The sequence below is a fragment of the Prionailurus bengalensis genome, chromosome D3 (genome assembly GCF_016509475.1).
Source record: "Prionailurus bengalensis isolate Pbe53 chromosome D3, Fcat_Pben_1.1_paternal_pri, whole genome shotgun sequence".
Classification (NCBI taxonomy): Eukaryota; Metazoa; Chordata; class Mammalia; order Carnivora; family Felidae; genus Prionailurus; species Prionailurus bengalensis.
This window is the reverse complement of record NC_057356.1, coordinates 47,739,268-47,754,097: the sequence shown is the minus strand read 5'-3', so window position 1 is coordinate 47,754,097 and position 14,830 is coordinate 47,739,268. Positions and strand designations below refer to the sequence as shown.

The window sequence follows — 14,830 nt, the reverse complement described above, 5'->3', positions numbered from 1 at the left end:
TAGCATGTGAACATTTAGCTCACAGTAGTTCCTTCATGATCTAGCTGTGTTTCCAGCCTCCTCTCTGCCAAGGCTCCCCTTTTCCCCACTCTGTCCAGTGCCTGTCATTTGGATGGCACAGAAGAACTTGCACTCCTTGGAAGGCATCTTGTTGTTTTATACATCTGCGAGCCTTTACATATGTTTCCTCTGTTTGAAGAGCCATTTTCTACTTGTCCTCAGGGCTACCCCATCCTTTAAAACTTAGCCCCAGCTGCTCTTCTTTAGGTAGAACTTTCCTGCTCTGCCCTGTGGGATTTAAATGCCGCTGGTCTATGGGCTTCTCCATCTGAGTACTTATCCGGCCTTCTGCACTCATTGATTTACTCATCTATTCCCCCCACCCCCGCAGTAGTGCTTGCCAGCCCTTCTGATATTATGGCATATGCAAAAAAACGATAGGTTTTGAATGGCACACTTGGGTGAGTGGAAGGGCAACAGGCCCACGGTTTCCCATTATCCCAAGCTGTACCTGGCCACTGCGAAGGCCGAATGGATGAGTATCCTCCAGCCCCTGACTGCACCCACTTTTGACCTGCCAGTCGGGAACCCCTGCAGCGATTGCAGGCTCCTGGGGACAAGGACCAGGTCCTTAGGCTTTGCATCTCCGGGGCCTTAGCCAAACGCCCTACTGAGCACAGGTGCTCAGTAAACATCTGTTTGCTGAAGTGTGACTGGGCGGCCATTGTAATTCAATCTGAAAGTTTAAGTGCTTTTAAGGCAGTAGTGCATTTATAAATGCTCTTTGTATGAAAGTTGGAGTGCTGAAATTCCTTTCTTCTAAATTTCATGTTAAGGGTAAAGGGGGACTAGGTAGAAGAACTAACTCGGGGTAGGATTCTGATCGGAAAGGGAGAAACTTTTTATTTGGTTCCAAAGTGTATGGTTCTGATGTTGTTGTATTTAACCTCTCCCAAGGCTAATTTATTTTCTCCCCCTTAGCATCCTCCTGCAAAGAGTTTCACTGTAGATAGAAGAGTGGTAATAAATTCACGTTTGGCATGTTCTCCTCGATAATAGTGCATCTGTGATATTTCTCTTTGGTCTTCAAGGACCGCAATAGACCTGTATAACAATCTTGCAACACCGCGGAAGTTCTAAATTCAACAGCATGATTTTGTTTAATATAGAGATCTTTCTGTCGAAAAATATTTTATAGACAAAGGAAAGAACACGTACATGAAAAGGTTTTTTTTTTTTTCTTTTTCCTGTAAAACAATTTAATAACTTTCAGGGAATAGAGTGGTTAAAAATAAACACTGCAGAAAACATAAAAAGAGCCCACTTTTATCCTTAACCACATGAGCTCTTCAGACCTGTTGGTGCCAGCCAGGTGACGGCAATGGCCGGCATCGTCCTGCCAAGCCGAGGACTCCTTTCGGATGCTCCTCCTTGGCCACTGCCCTGGTTGCTTTTGTTTTTGTTTTGTTTTGTTTGTTTACCTTTTCTTGACAGTAGAAAAAAATGAGGCATCCGACCAGCAGGCGGGTGTGGGCCAGACGGCTGCACAGTCTGGTAATGCTGCGTTCCTTCATTAGAGCCTGCTTGCCATTTTGTAACAGTGTGCGATTTATTTTTCCTAAATCTGTTTTCATCTTATGGGATTTCAAGTTAGAATGCATAGCTAGAGCCCAGAAAGCACAAAATAATGATCCCGCCCTTTGGTTTTTGAAAACTAGGAAGGCTTTCTGCTCCCTTTTTAACTCTTTGTAGCCCGCAGGGTAACTTTTTCTGTGTTCTTAAAAAGTATCAAGATACATCTGGGAATGCAGTTTGAACACACTTGTAAGGGAAGAGTGATTTTGGACATGGTTTGCTTTAAACAGACAAAATTTGATTTTCTTTTCTTTTTTTATGTTTATTTATTTGAGAGAGAGAGAGACAGAATGCAGAGTGTGAGCGGGGGAGGCACAGAATCCAAAGCAGGCCCCAGGCTCTGAGTTGTCAGCCAAGAGCCCAATGCGGGGCTCAAACTCATGATCTGTGAGATCATGACCTGGGCCGAAGTCAGACGCTCAACCTACTGAGCCACCCAGGCTCCCCTGATTTTCTTTTTAGGCACAGGACTTCTAACTATGCCAGTAAATCCTAAAGCTAGCTGTACGTACACATGTGAACTTTAAAAACAACATTAGGCAATTAATGATTATTGGGCACAATGGCTGTCAACCTGAGGTTCATCATTTGTAGTGATTCGGGGGAATCTGAGTGAGAGTTGCATTTGTATAAATTATTTGTTTACTTATTCATCATAGAGTTTCTGAAAATAAGACCCCAGGTTATAATTCTCTTCTTATTTTTAGATACAATCCGTGGAAGAAAACTCAGGCATCTTTCTCAAGTAACAAAAGTGTTGTATTTTTATCAGTCCACTGGTAGTATAGTGTTGTGCCCACTTTTCCTGAACATTTATTATTTTTTAATAGCTTTAGGTAATTTAAGGTCCAGGAGGTCACATCATCACAACGAAGCCAAGAATTGCTTTATTTTTTGTTTTTATTTTTTTAAGGCAGTATGCATTTTTTAGTCGCTGATTTCTTGAACTTCCTGGCACTGTGTGGGTTGCTTTAAGATTGAGTAATTCATGCCATGGCTGTTTAATTTGGTGAAAAGCTGGCTATGACCAAAGAAGAGACCGTTAGGAAATGGTCGTGTTTTAAGTTTGCGTGTGCGTATAAGTGGAGTATTTTGGGTTCATTCATCTCTTGCCAATCTTAGTTGTTAAGTAATCTTCTTGCATTCCTATTTACATCATCCCCAGAATTTTGTGTTTCTGCTGCTGTCATAAAAACTGACTCTGGTCTGTAAGGTAGAGCTTGGTGCTTGGAATTAACCAGGAAAAGCCTCATTTATATCTCGTGCAAGAAGGACAGAGGGCCTGCAATGTGTGCTGGCTGCCAGAAGTTTTTATAGTAATACTTTGTATCTAGGCTCTGGCTCTTACCATTAAATGTGCTTTTTATAGAGTACCAAGTTATAAATGTAGTGCAGCTACGGCATATTAATCTTACTGCAGAGATTTAATGAGGCAGTTGTTTTGCGATGGACACTAGTGGGAGCAGGGAGCGACCGAGTTTTACTTTACCACTGAGCTGCAGAAATATTCCTTGCCTGGTAATAATTATAACCACATGATCTCTTAGTTTTTTCTTTCTTTTGCCAGTGCTTTTCCATGCAAAAGTGGCTTGGAAGGAGGTCCATTTCTAGGCAGTGAAATGGGTTGGAAATTGGGCTGTTTTCTCAGTGGTTTGACATTTTAGCTTTGATCAGGCATGGGATCCTTGTTGCACAGAGAGAAATATGTAAGATGAGTTTCAAGAATACAGATAGTCTTTGCCAGTCCACTGAGATGGCTTTTAGATATTCATTACTTTTACTTGACTTTTATATAGGTTATAAAAAGTAAATGTGGTGAAACCTCTTTTTACATGGACAGAATAGAATTTCTGCTGCTTGGCCTTAAACTGATCCCACACTTGAAATTAATTGAAGTCCATGGGTTTATTGCCTCCAACACTTTTAAGCCAGTGCAATTTTTCATTTTCCCCAAAGTTGAAATTTTATGAAACCGAGTTATGGCAGTAACAATCCTTATGAAGAGGAGGATGAGAGGGAAAAGCACCACCTGCCAGGGATCATAATAAGGGGGAAAACATGCTTCTTTTAAATTTCCATTTATAAGTGAAGTTAGCAAAATTGGAAACCGAGAGCCGCCATTTATTTCTGTAATAATAGTTGTATCTTTGTTCCAAAATTAAGTCTTTTATCCAGGTTATTATGAATCCCGCGCTTCATAGCACCCTTCTGAAGGGATGAACCCACCAACAGTGCAGGTGCGGGTGAGATCATGAGTGGTGGATGTCACGTGTTTGAGTGGCATCCTTTAGGTCAAAGGACAGAGAGCTGCGATGAGGGGGGGTTTGTAGCTGTAGCTCAGGGGGTCTGTGAATATTTAGAAACCCTGCCCTTTGGGGGAGCTGGGAACACAACAATTGGGTTGAAAGAACAATCGCCCTTCTTGAAGTGGTGTTGGGAGCAGGGCAGTACTTACGGGCATGGACCTTGTATTTATAACCCCTTAGGTTGTAGGCAGAGATTTGAATGGCTCGCGGAGTAATACAATTATTTTTTATGATCGGATCTCAAAGGACTTTATAAAAACTACATAACTAAGGCCATGTGCAATTATTGAAGTGTAGCCACCTGTGGGAAAGAAATGGTTGACAACATAAGCTTTCCAGAATCTTCCGACATCCACTAACACTAGGAATGGAACCCCCTAACACAAATAAACATCTTTTGAATGGGCGAGAAATAATTCTTTCGTGAAAGTGGGGGCTGGAAAACATCTTTTCTCACAGAGAGACCGAGAGATAGAGAGAGAGAGAGAAAGAGAGAGAGAGAGAGAAAGAGAGAGAGAGACTGAGATTGTAGCACTGATTACGCCAAGGCATCATAGGCTACCCACCCCCCCAGAGGGTCCCTCTTAAGTGGTGACCTAAAAACAAATTCGCCAGTTGGCTGGAGCAGGCATCCTAAAGTTGCGGCAGAAGTGAATAAGCTTGACTGACTTCAGTCCCTGAAGGGTTCTATCTGTAAATGCAGAAGTGGAAGCAAAAACATTTTTTATTAGTCTTAAAATGACCCTGATTTTAATAAGTAGCCGCAGTGTCAGAAGCGTGGACTGGCGTCGGTCTTTCGCTTTTAAGAGCTCAAGCATCATGCATGCATGCGTTCCTATTTGTTTGATAGTTTTGATACTGGATTTGTGTGAGGTGTCCATATTCTTGCATAATAAGGAAGGCGAGTTTTTATCATTTTTCTCTGCGTACTACTTAAAGTATTCAGAGCGTCTTCTTATTTAAAAAACAAACAGGCCTGCAAACTCGATGCATGGCATTTAAATAATCATATTGAAATTCAGACCTAGCACCCACATTTCCCTCAGTGCTATCAGTTTTATGAGAAACTGGAAACTGCGGCTACACAATGGAGAGTATTCAGCGTGTGTGCGTACTGCCTTCCAACAAGTGTTCGGTGCTGTGAGGACCAGCTTGCCATAACTGGGGCAGTTATTTATTTTCCTGAATTTCTCTCTAATTTGGCAGTATTTTACCACTTAGTTTTATTTGGTTGGAGGTCTTTGAACCACCGCCTGTTTGTTCTGTCTGTAGCTCTAGGTGAAATATTTGAAGGCAGTAAAGTCAAATGGGAGGGATCACAGTGTCAATTTGGGGAAATGTAGGCATGTAGGTACTTTTTAATTTGGCGGTACCTGATCTGTTCCTGTTTATAGAAAAAATACCAGTAAAGGACTTTTTCATCTACTCCCCCCCCCCCCCCTTTATCATCACTAAATAATATTTACTAAGCACTCACCTGGACACAGTGCTGTGCTGGGCATAGCACTAAGACAGACAAAAAAGAGCCTGTGATTACTCCCCCAGGAATGAGCACTCAAAACCCCAGTCTATTGAAATGGGCACTGTGTAGAGCATTGAGATAATAATTTTCCAGATGGCAAATCAACCCAAATTACCGATTCAGTTAAACACTACGTTCTTTAAAAACGAATAAACAAACAAACAAAATACTTGTTCTTTGAGATGAGAACTTTGTTTTTCTCATGAACCCAAGAGATTATTATATACATCGCAATGGAAGTTGATTTTGGCACATGCGAATCATTTGAAGGGTGGTGACAGAGTTAAGTTCATTGCCGATGCGAAGAAAGGCTTTAGAACAACTGCCAGGAGGAAAGGGACCATACTGAATTGTAGAAGTGGGGATCATGGAAGCGTGTTACATGCAAGGCAGCGAAGAGCATTTCCAGACAGCAGGATGATGGTGTGGTGGCACTTACTGACTTTTCTAAGAAATCCGGGGCCAATTTTGATTCTGTGAATTCTTGGCTTCAACATTTCAAATTTTTATCCTCCCATATTAAAAAAAAAAAATTGACTACAGATAATACGTTACATATTTCTTAGGTATCTTGATACAACTCTTTTATAACCATTTTATTGACTATATTTTGAGACATAATTTATTTCTGACTTCAGAGGACTTTTTGCTATTAGAAATTAACGTCCCATAAATTATGTCATAGATTATATTGCCCAATTTCCCCTAAAGAGGCATATTCTCTCTTTCCTTTCCTTCCCCACCTTTGCTTTCCGAATAAGAGGAGGGCTGGCACCAGAAGGGTTGGGGGCACTTCTCTAAAATGAGCCAAAGGACAGCACATAGAATCAAAAAGTATTTAAAGTATTTGTTGTGCTCTAAGTAAAAATATTACGTGTGCTTTACTCTTATTCCCCCCTGCTGTTTATATATCATTCTGAGGGGTGGTGGAATGGACCTGTTTTTAGTTTTCCCGCTATGTAGCTTTTTGACGTTGATAATGCCAATTTAAGTTATTGACTTCATTATAATTTATAATTGCTCTTTGTATATATTGCCCCCCCCCCTTTTTTTTGGTGATTGCTTGTTTGAAAATGAGAGACATGCCAATGTATTTACACTTGAATCTGTGTTGGTAAGAATGTTTTGCTATGTGCTAAGGGCTTATTGTGCTATCGCTGTCTAACAAATAATGGGGTAACTGTGTGTTTTGACCAGTTTGTAAGTAAAGGTCAATTTCGTGCTTATGGTAATTAGCTTACTTATTCTAGACTTTTGGCTAATTCTGGTAATTTCCCGTGAAACAGTATATTTAGCAGAAAGGGAATTCATTCTTAAGCGCAGTGGTTTTTTCCTTTGCATTGGAGACTTTAATTTTAAAAGTGCTTTATCTCTATCTTTTAAGCAAAAACCCCGAAAAGGCTATGAAAAATGGCAAAGTTTGCCTTAAGGGTGGACGAATAATGAATTATTTGAAGGAAGAGATGAGAAAAGGCCTGTGCGATGGAGGGAAGGAAAAACTTCAGTCACCATGAACTGACACAGCTTAGGGAAGGCTCACTTTGGGTTCTTCTGGAATAAAATCTGCCACGAAGCCCTCCTTTCACAGCTTCTAGGAAAACGGTGCTTCTGTTTTTGGTAGCAAGAAGATTAAACGTTACTTTGAAAGAACCTGTCTTTAAACCCCTATACTTACGGTCTCGATTTTCTTTCAGACCCCAACTGTAAACTTGAAGACAAGACTGAAGATGGAGAGGCAGTAGACTGTAAGAAGAGGCCGGAAGACGGAGAGGAGCTGGAAGACGAAGCTGTGCACAGCTGTGACAGCTGCCTCCAGGTGTTTGAGTCACTGAGCGATATCACAGAACACAAGATTAATCAATGTCAGTTGACAGGTAAACAATACTTATCACTTCTTGTCTACGCATACCATTCTATTTCTGATTGTTTCAGTTCGTACCTTTTTTTTCCCCCTCTTCCAATTGTTTTACTCCCACATTTGAAACGTAGGTAAGTCTAGAAGTGCTTTAGAAAGAATTCTAAGATGGTGGTTTGTGGCAAACTCAGGTCATAGTCCTTAGATTATGAATTGTACCTCGAATTTTTTTAAATGTTTATTTATTTTTGAGACAGAGAGAGAGAGACAAGAGTGTGAGTGGGGGAGGGGCAGAGAGAGAGAGAGAGAGAGGGAGACAGGGAATTCGAAGCAGGCTCAAGGCTCTGAGCTGTCAGCACAGAGCCTGACGCGGGGCTCAAACTCAAGCTGCGAGATCATGACCTGAGCCGAAGTTGGATGTTTAACTGCCTGAGCCACATAGGTGCCCCTGAATTGTACCTAGATTTTAATAGCTAGCAGGTACATTTTTCTTTCTTTTTTTCCTAACTATACTGATGTCATGCGGGTCCAGAATCTAACATGATGGTTAAAATAAAGTTAAAAAAAAAAAAAAAAGAACCCTTTGAATATGTTTTCAAAGAAGTTAAGCATGGATTAACTTATTTTGATTTAAATATCGCTTCCTCAAGGGAACTTTCCGTGATGCCTCTCAGCCTGAGTTGGGTGCCTTTTTGTGTTCCCATAAAGGCCTTTGCCTATTCCTGCATTTCACAGTTTCTGATGCGTGTGTTCACATCTCCCTGTTCCTCCTGAGACTGTGAACTCATGGATGGCAGCAACTGTGTCTTCTTCGTCACCATACTCTCTGAGCCTTAGACAGTGCCTGGCCCACATTATGTTCCCACTAAGGTGTGGATGCTATTCTGCTATGCAGTTCATAGGACAAATCCAATTTAGTGACGGGAAGCATGACGTGTTCGATTTAATTGTTGAATACAACTAAAACTCAGTTTGCCATATTTCTACCCTCTTTAAAAAACATGCTCTAAAAGAATGGACTGTATCAGCCTCAGTGGGACAATGTAGGCAGTTATTATTATTATTATTTTCTTTTTTAGGTTCATGTCATTTTTCTCTTGTTATTGGAAGCTGACATTCTATGGCTCTGTATGTGTTTGTAAATCTCTCTCGCTCTCTCTCTTTCCCAGCACAAATCTTTCTTCAATTAACCATGGGTAGGAAACATATTTACGTAAACAAGCTATTCTCCAACTGTTTTCCATACAATATTGATATTTTTGTAAGATTTTAAAAGGTGTTCCATTTTAGCCAGGTTTTCTGAACAGATTTTTGTGGAAATGTTGGACTAAATCCAATTAAATAGGCTTTTTTGTTAAAGTGCACTGTGGTTTTTCAAGAAGGGACTATACTGAATACGTTTAGGCCATAGAATCTTCTTTCTTTCAGAAAACCCCATTCTCTTGATTGTATCTTAAATTTGGGCAGCAGTGTCGCATTTATAAACATTGGTCATACACATAATTTTTTGTGGTTTTTAGGATTTTTGGTAACTTTTATTTTGTTACAGTTCCAAACTGATGAAAAATTGCAAAAATAATGCATAGAATGCCCATACATTATTTACCTGATTCACGGATTCAGTGATTAGTGATATTCCACCCCATTTGCTTTGCCATTATCTTTCTCTTTCATTAACTTAATCATTTGAGAGAAAATTGGTGACATCACATCCTTCTAAATATAACTTCTGTATTTCCTAGAATGAATATTCTCTAACATGGACACAGCATACTTATCACAATCAGGAAGGTTAACATTTAAATACCATGGAATACCATTATTTAATCCACGATGAATATTTAAATTTGAATAGTTGTTTCTATAATGTCCTTTATAACTCTTTTTTCTTATCTAGGATGCAGGATCATGCATAACATTTATTTGTCATGTCTTTTTTGTTTCCTTTCACCTAGAATGATCTCTCAGCCTTTCTTTGTCTTTCTTGACCATGACATTTTTGAAGAGTAGCTACTTTACAGAATGCCTATCTGTATTTGGGTTTGTCTGATGTTTCCTTATGATTAAATTCAAGTTCTAGAATTCTGTGGTAGGAACACCACCCAAATGGTGTTGTGCTCTTCTCAGTGCGTTAAGTGTGCAAGCGTGTGATGCTGGTTTGTCCTGATGTTGATGATATTAACATTGACTACTTACTTAAGGTGGTGTCCACCAACTTTCTCCAGTGTAATGTTACTATTTTCCCTTTGTAAGCAACAAATAACTTGTGGGGAGATGCTTTGACACCATATAAATATCCTCATCCTTATAAAACATCCATTTTAACTCTATAATTTTTGTAGTTATTAATTAGCCTTCCAACAATGTCCTTTCTTATTCATTCACTCATTTGTTAATTCATATCACCGGGGGCTTTTGGATTTTTATTTTATTCGGTGGCCAGAATTCATTACTGTCATTATTGTGATGCTAGGATTGCCTGAGATTTAACCAATGGGAATCCCTTCAAATTGGATCTTGTGTTGGTTTCATGTGTCTTTATCATTATTTGAGGGTTTGACAAAGTTTCTGCTGCAGACAGATGCCCCAGGCTTTTCATATTCTTTTTCATATCATTATCTTATTCATATCATTATCATATGTGCCAGTCCACAATCAGCCTTTTTTCAAGGAGGCCTCACTCCTTTAAGAAGAGAGGTATTTAGAAACCAAGATATGGGCACTATGTGTGCTCATTGCTGTAGGTATATCATTGATTATAGAGCCTTCCAGCAGACAGAGTTAAGAAGTGTATATGTAAATTTGATATACACATAGGAACCATGTGTTCATAATTGATGACTCTAATTCAGTCCAACACTTCAAGTTCATCCCAGTCTTTTTTCCTTTCCATATTCATTACTACATTCTTTAGCAGTGAGAAACCTAGCTTCATCTTCCTCAATATGTTTACCCATTTGCTTGAATCTAGAATACACATGGAGCCGTTTCAAAGTTGCTTTCCTATATCATCATGATAAGCAGACCAACTAACTAGAGTTTCACAGTTGTTTATTATTATTAATGCTATAATTTTAATGTAACATATACATACAGTGAAATTTATAAATCATAAGTGTACAATTTGATGAATTTTGACAAAATATATATATTCATGTGACCCACATCCCTCTGAAATACCTCCCTGCATCCTAGAAATTCCTCTTGTACCCCTTTCTGATCAATAATGCTCCAGCAGAAGTAATTAGCTTTTAAGTTTTTTTTTTTTTTCAACATTTATTTATTTTTTTGGGACAGAGAGAGACAGAGCATGAACGGGGGAGGGGCAGAGAGAGAGGGAGACACAGGATCGGAAACAGGCTCCAGGCTCTGAGCCATCAGCCCAGAGCCTAACGCGGGGCTCGAACTCACGGACCGCGAGATCGTGACCTGGCTGAAGTCGGACGCTTAACCGACTGCGCCACCCAGGCGCCCCAGCTTTTAAGTTTTTTAACGATAGATTAGTTTTGTCTGTTCTAAGACTTCTTTTTTTTTTTTTTTTAATTTTTAAATGTTTATTTATTTTTGAGAGAGAGAGAGCACGAGCGAGGGAGGGGCAGAGAGAGGGAGACACAGAATTGGAAGCAGGCTCCAGGCCCTGAGCTGTCAGCACAGAGTTGGATGCAGGGCTTGAACCCATGGACCATGAGATCATGACCTGAGCTGAAGTTGAACGCTTAACCAATTGAGCCACCTAGGCAACCCTAAGACTTGTTATAAGTGGAATTGCACACTTTTTTTTGAGTACAGCTTTTTTTTTTTAATGTTTATTTTTGAGAGAGAGAGAGAGAGACAGAGAGAGAGACAGAGAGAGAGACAGAGTGTGAGCAGAGAAAGGGCTGGGAGAGAGGGAGACACAGAATCCGAAGCAGGCTCCATGCTCTGAGCTGTCAGCACAGAGCCTTACCTGGGGCTCGAACCCATGAACAGTGAGATCATGACCTGAGCTGAAGTGAGGTGTATAACCAACTGAGCCACTCAGGCTCCCCTTGAGTCCAGCTTCTTTTGCTCAGTATAATGTCTGTGAGATTCATTCATGTTGAATGTATGAATAATGTGTTTTTTCTTGCTGACTGGTATTCAATAAGATGAATATATCATCATTTTTTTTAATTTTTTTTTTTTCAACGTTTATTTATTTTTGGGACAGAGAGAGACAGAGCATGAACGGGGGAGGGACAGAGAGAGAGGGAGACACAGAATCGGAAACAGGCTCCAGGCTCTGAGCCATCAGCCCAGAGCCTGACGCGGGGCTTGAACTCACGGACCGCGAGATGGTGACCTGGCTGAAGTCGGACGCTTAACTGACTGCGCCACCCAGGCGCCTCCTTTTTTTTTTTTTCAACGTTTATTTATTTTTGGGACAGAGAGAGACAGAGCATGAATGGGGGAGGGGCAGAGAGGAATATATCATCATTGATTTCCATTCTTCCATTGGTAGACATTTTGGTTATTTTTTGGTTTTTGGTTCTTATGAATAAAGTTGTTGTGCACCGTCCTGCGTAGGTCTTTCTGTGGACATATATTTTATTTCTCCTGATTTAATAAGTCATGGTAGAATTGCTGAGTCATGGGAGAGGGTTGGTGGGATATGTTTAACTGTATACAAAACTTCTGAACCTTTTCCCAAAGTGGTTGCACCATTTTACACTCCTGCCAGCAATGTCTGAGAGTTCCAGTTATGCTTCCTTGCTAACATTTGTGTTGTCAGTCTTTTTAATTTTAACATGCTATTGGATGTGTATTGGTATTCTTTGTGGATTTATTTGCATTTCCTAGCTCATATACATTTAATTGACTTCATTTAATGCATTTTTTATCCCTTAGAATGCATAATTTTTGGAAAGTTCCATTAAATGCAGACAATTAGCATGATTCTGTTTTCAGTGGAATAGCTGGTGATTTAAAAGAAGCTTTACTCGTGTAGAATCATCAGTACTGTTAGAGTAAAAACATAGTGACTTGTCTGACATGGCGGATATATACTATGCCAGCAAGAAATCTTACCTTAGGTAAGAGGGGGTTGTTAAGCAAACCCTAAATTCTGTTTAGTGCTTACTTTTTATTGAGTTTCTGCCACGTAGTTATCCTTATGTTCAGCTTTATGAAATAGAATGGAAGCAAAAGATACTATTCCTATACAACTTTCTATATTATACAATACATATTCCTTTAGATATTACGCAACTTTAATACCAGGGCAGAAAATGCTGGATTTTCAGCACATGGTATGCTGGAGTTATTTATGGGTTAAATATTGTTTTTCTTCAACTCCTCACTCTAATAAAATATTTGGTTTATTTTGATCTTAAACTTTGTTAAAAGTAGGGGAGCTAGTCTGTGCTCACATACCACAACATCTTAATCAAAGGTAGGAAAACAGAAGCTTATTTGTGACAATGAAACACATTTCAGGAAGGATAGATCTGCTAAGCCTTGGTCCTGTTTGTTGTTCAGGATGATTTCTCTGGGAGGGTGGAGGATTGATGAGGAAAAGCAGAGGCCGAGGATCAGAGAGAAAAGGGGGAGAAACAAAATCAGGAATCATTCACATTTGTTAAAGGTGTCGAAGTTGACACTTGAGTTGGCTAAGGGTACCCTTCAGACTAATCTGAAAAAGATTAAAGATCCTTGGAAGTATTTTAATTAAAAAAAGTAATATGATGCTTCTACCCTCTTCTTTGATTAAATCATTTTAATGTAAGCTGGGAGGTTCAACTCTTCTGATTCCTGTTTCCTGCTGCTTCAGTTAACTCTTTTTCTGGTGCTTTCCTCCCCCCACCCCCATGGACAAAGTGTTAGTTTAGCAAAGGAGGGTATTTCTAGTTTTCTTTTCCCCTTAGTTGACTTTTTCTTTCATTGTTCTTTTTTACTCTCTTTGTCATTTAACTTCATCTAGCCCCATTTGTACCCATGCTCATTCCCCCTGATTCCTGTCCTTTCCTAAAGACTCATTTCTTTGTTGTCCGTATTTCTCTGCTTCCTTTGTCTTTGGTTTATAGTCTCTCACTGCTTTCTCTCCTTTTCCCTTGCTCCTTATGGCTTCCTTTCTATTAACCTTGAAGTCTTACTTACATGTTTGGGCCTCTCCAGCCAGACTTTTTGGTAAACCATTTACGTGAAGAAAGAGTAGTGTTTTGGAGGGTTGACTGTGGAGTAGAATTAGGAGATGAAGAAATGTTAAAACTTGTTGATTTGTAAGATAATGTAGAGCTGGGTTATTCTGTGGTTTGACGCCTATGGGAGTTACTGAGGGTAGTTCCCATGTCAGAGAACTGGTAGATACCCTGCTTTCAGATTCTTTCCATCCTGTAACTGGGTTTCTTGGTAACTTGAGATTTGTTCCTTTGGTGACTTTCATCCCCAAGAGTGAGGCACATTCTTTGGGGAGCCTTGCCTATATCAAAACTGATTCACTCTGTATTAAATGTCTTGAAATCCTGGTATAGTTTTGCCAAGTGACCCCAGACTAGACCCCAGAATTGACTGAGCTTTAGAAGATGAAGTTCTCATATGGAGCAAGGCAACCAGTTCTAGACCCAGATTTGAAAATCATCATGTGGATTAAGTGTGCCCCAGATCAGTTCATGAGTAGATATTAGTAACCTGGACTGAATTCACAGCCAGTAGATCCATCTGGGGACCTAGAGATCTAAGGGATCATACATACAATTCATGGAGTTCATCGCTGACGGGTGATGAAATGTGGGCACTATTCTGGACCAGAGTCCTGATCTAGAAAACAAAATAGTCCCTTAAGGATAGGTAGGGACAAGGTGGCACTTGTGAAGGTGAGCTTTCTTTTTTGTCTCATGGTGCAGTTTTTTTCTAGTCTGCAGTCCAACATGTGGTAAGTTATGTATCATCCCTGCTTAAAGGAATAAGGGGAAGGGTGGAAAGAAAAAAAAAAATTAAATCCCACTTTTCAGTTGTCGCAGTAGATGGAAACCACCTGTCCTGCCCCAGTCTTGCTCTCTTTTTCCTGGACGCTGGGAAGGGAGGGAAATCAACAGTCTAATGCTGTTGGGACTCTCTGATGCAGAAGACAGATTATCAAAATATATATTTAAAGAAGGAAAAGCACAGAGAACCTCTCATTTTACTAATCCACAAACCCTATCATTTCTTGCCAGTTCCCTCAGGGGGTGGGGAAGGCTGGAAGCCAGAGGGGTCTCATCACACTTCTCAACAAAGATTTAATAGCAGGGTGCTATGGGGAAGGCTGAGATTACGGAGACTTTATTACGCTTACAAAACTGAGTACGAACTAGCATTGTAAATCATCAAAACTAAGCTACACTTAACAGGATAAATGTGTAAAGTGCATTTGGTAATACTGTATGCTTGTTGTTCTGAGTCATTTTTCTCTTCTTTCCTGCTAATTTGCAAACTTGAGTTGTCTGTTAAGTGTTCTTTCACATCATTAATGTGAATTGCCGGGGTGTAAATGCAGAAAAAACTAAAGAGCATTGT

General features: G+C 39.9%; 1 protein-coding gene across 6 annotated transcripts in view; it reads left to right on the top strand.

Moving 5' to 3' along the window:
- The window catches only part of ZNF521 (zinc finger protein 521), a 281,501-nt gene that overhangs the window by 21,793 nt on the left and 244,878 nt on the right, over positions 1–14,830 (top strand). For all 6 annotated transcript variants that reach the window (XM_043558499.1, XM_043558500.1, XM_043558497.1 and 3 more), the window contains one exon: positions 7,158–7,337. Coding sequence is in view for 4 of the 6 variants with exons in the window: in XM_043558497.1 (XP_043414432.1) it covers positions 7,158–7,337 (180 nt within the window). In the remaining 2 variants the exon portion in view is untranslated. The remainder of the gene's footprint in view (positions 1–7,157; positions 7,338–14,830) is intronic.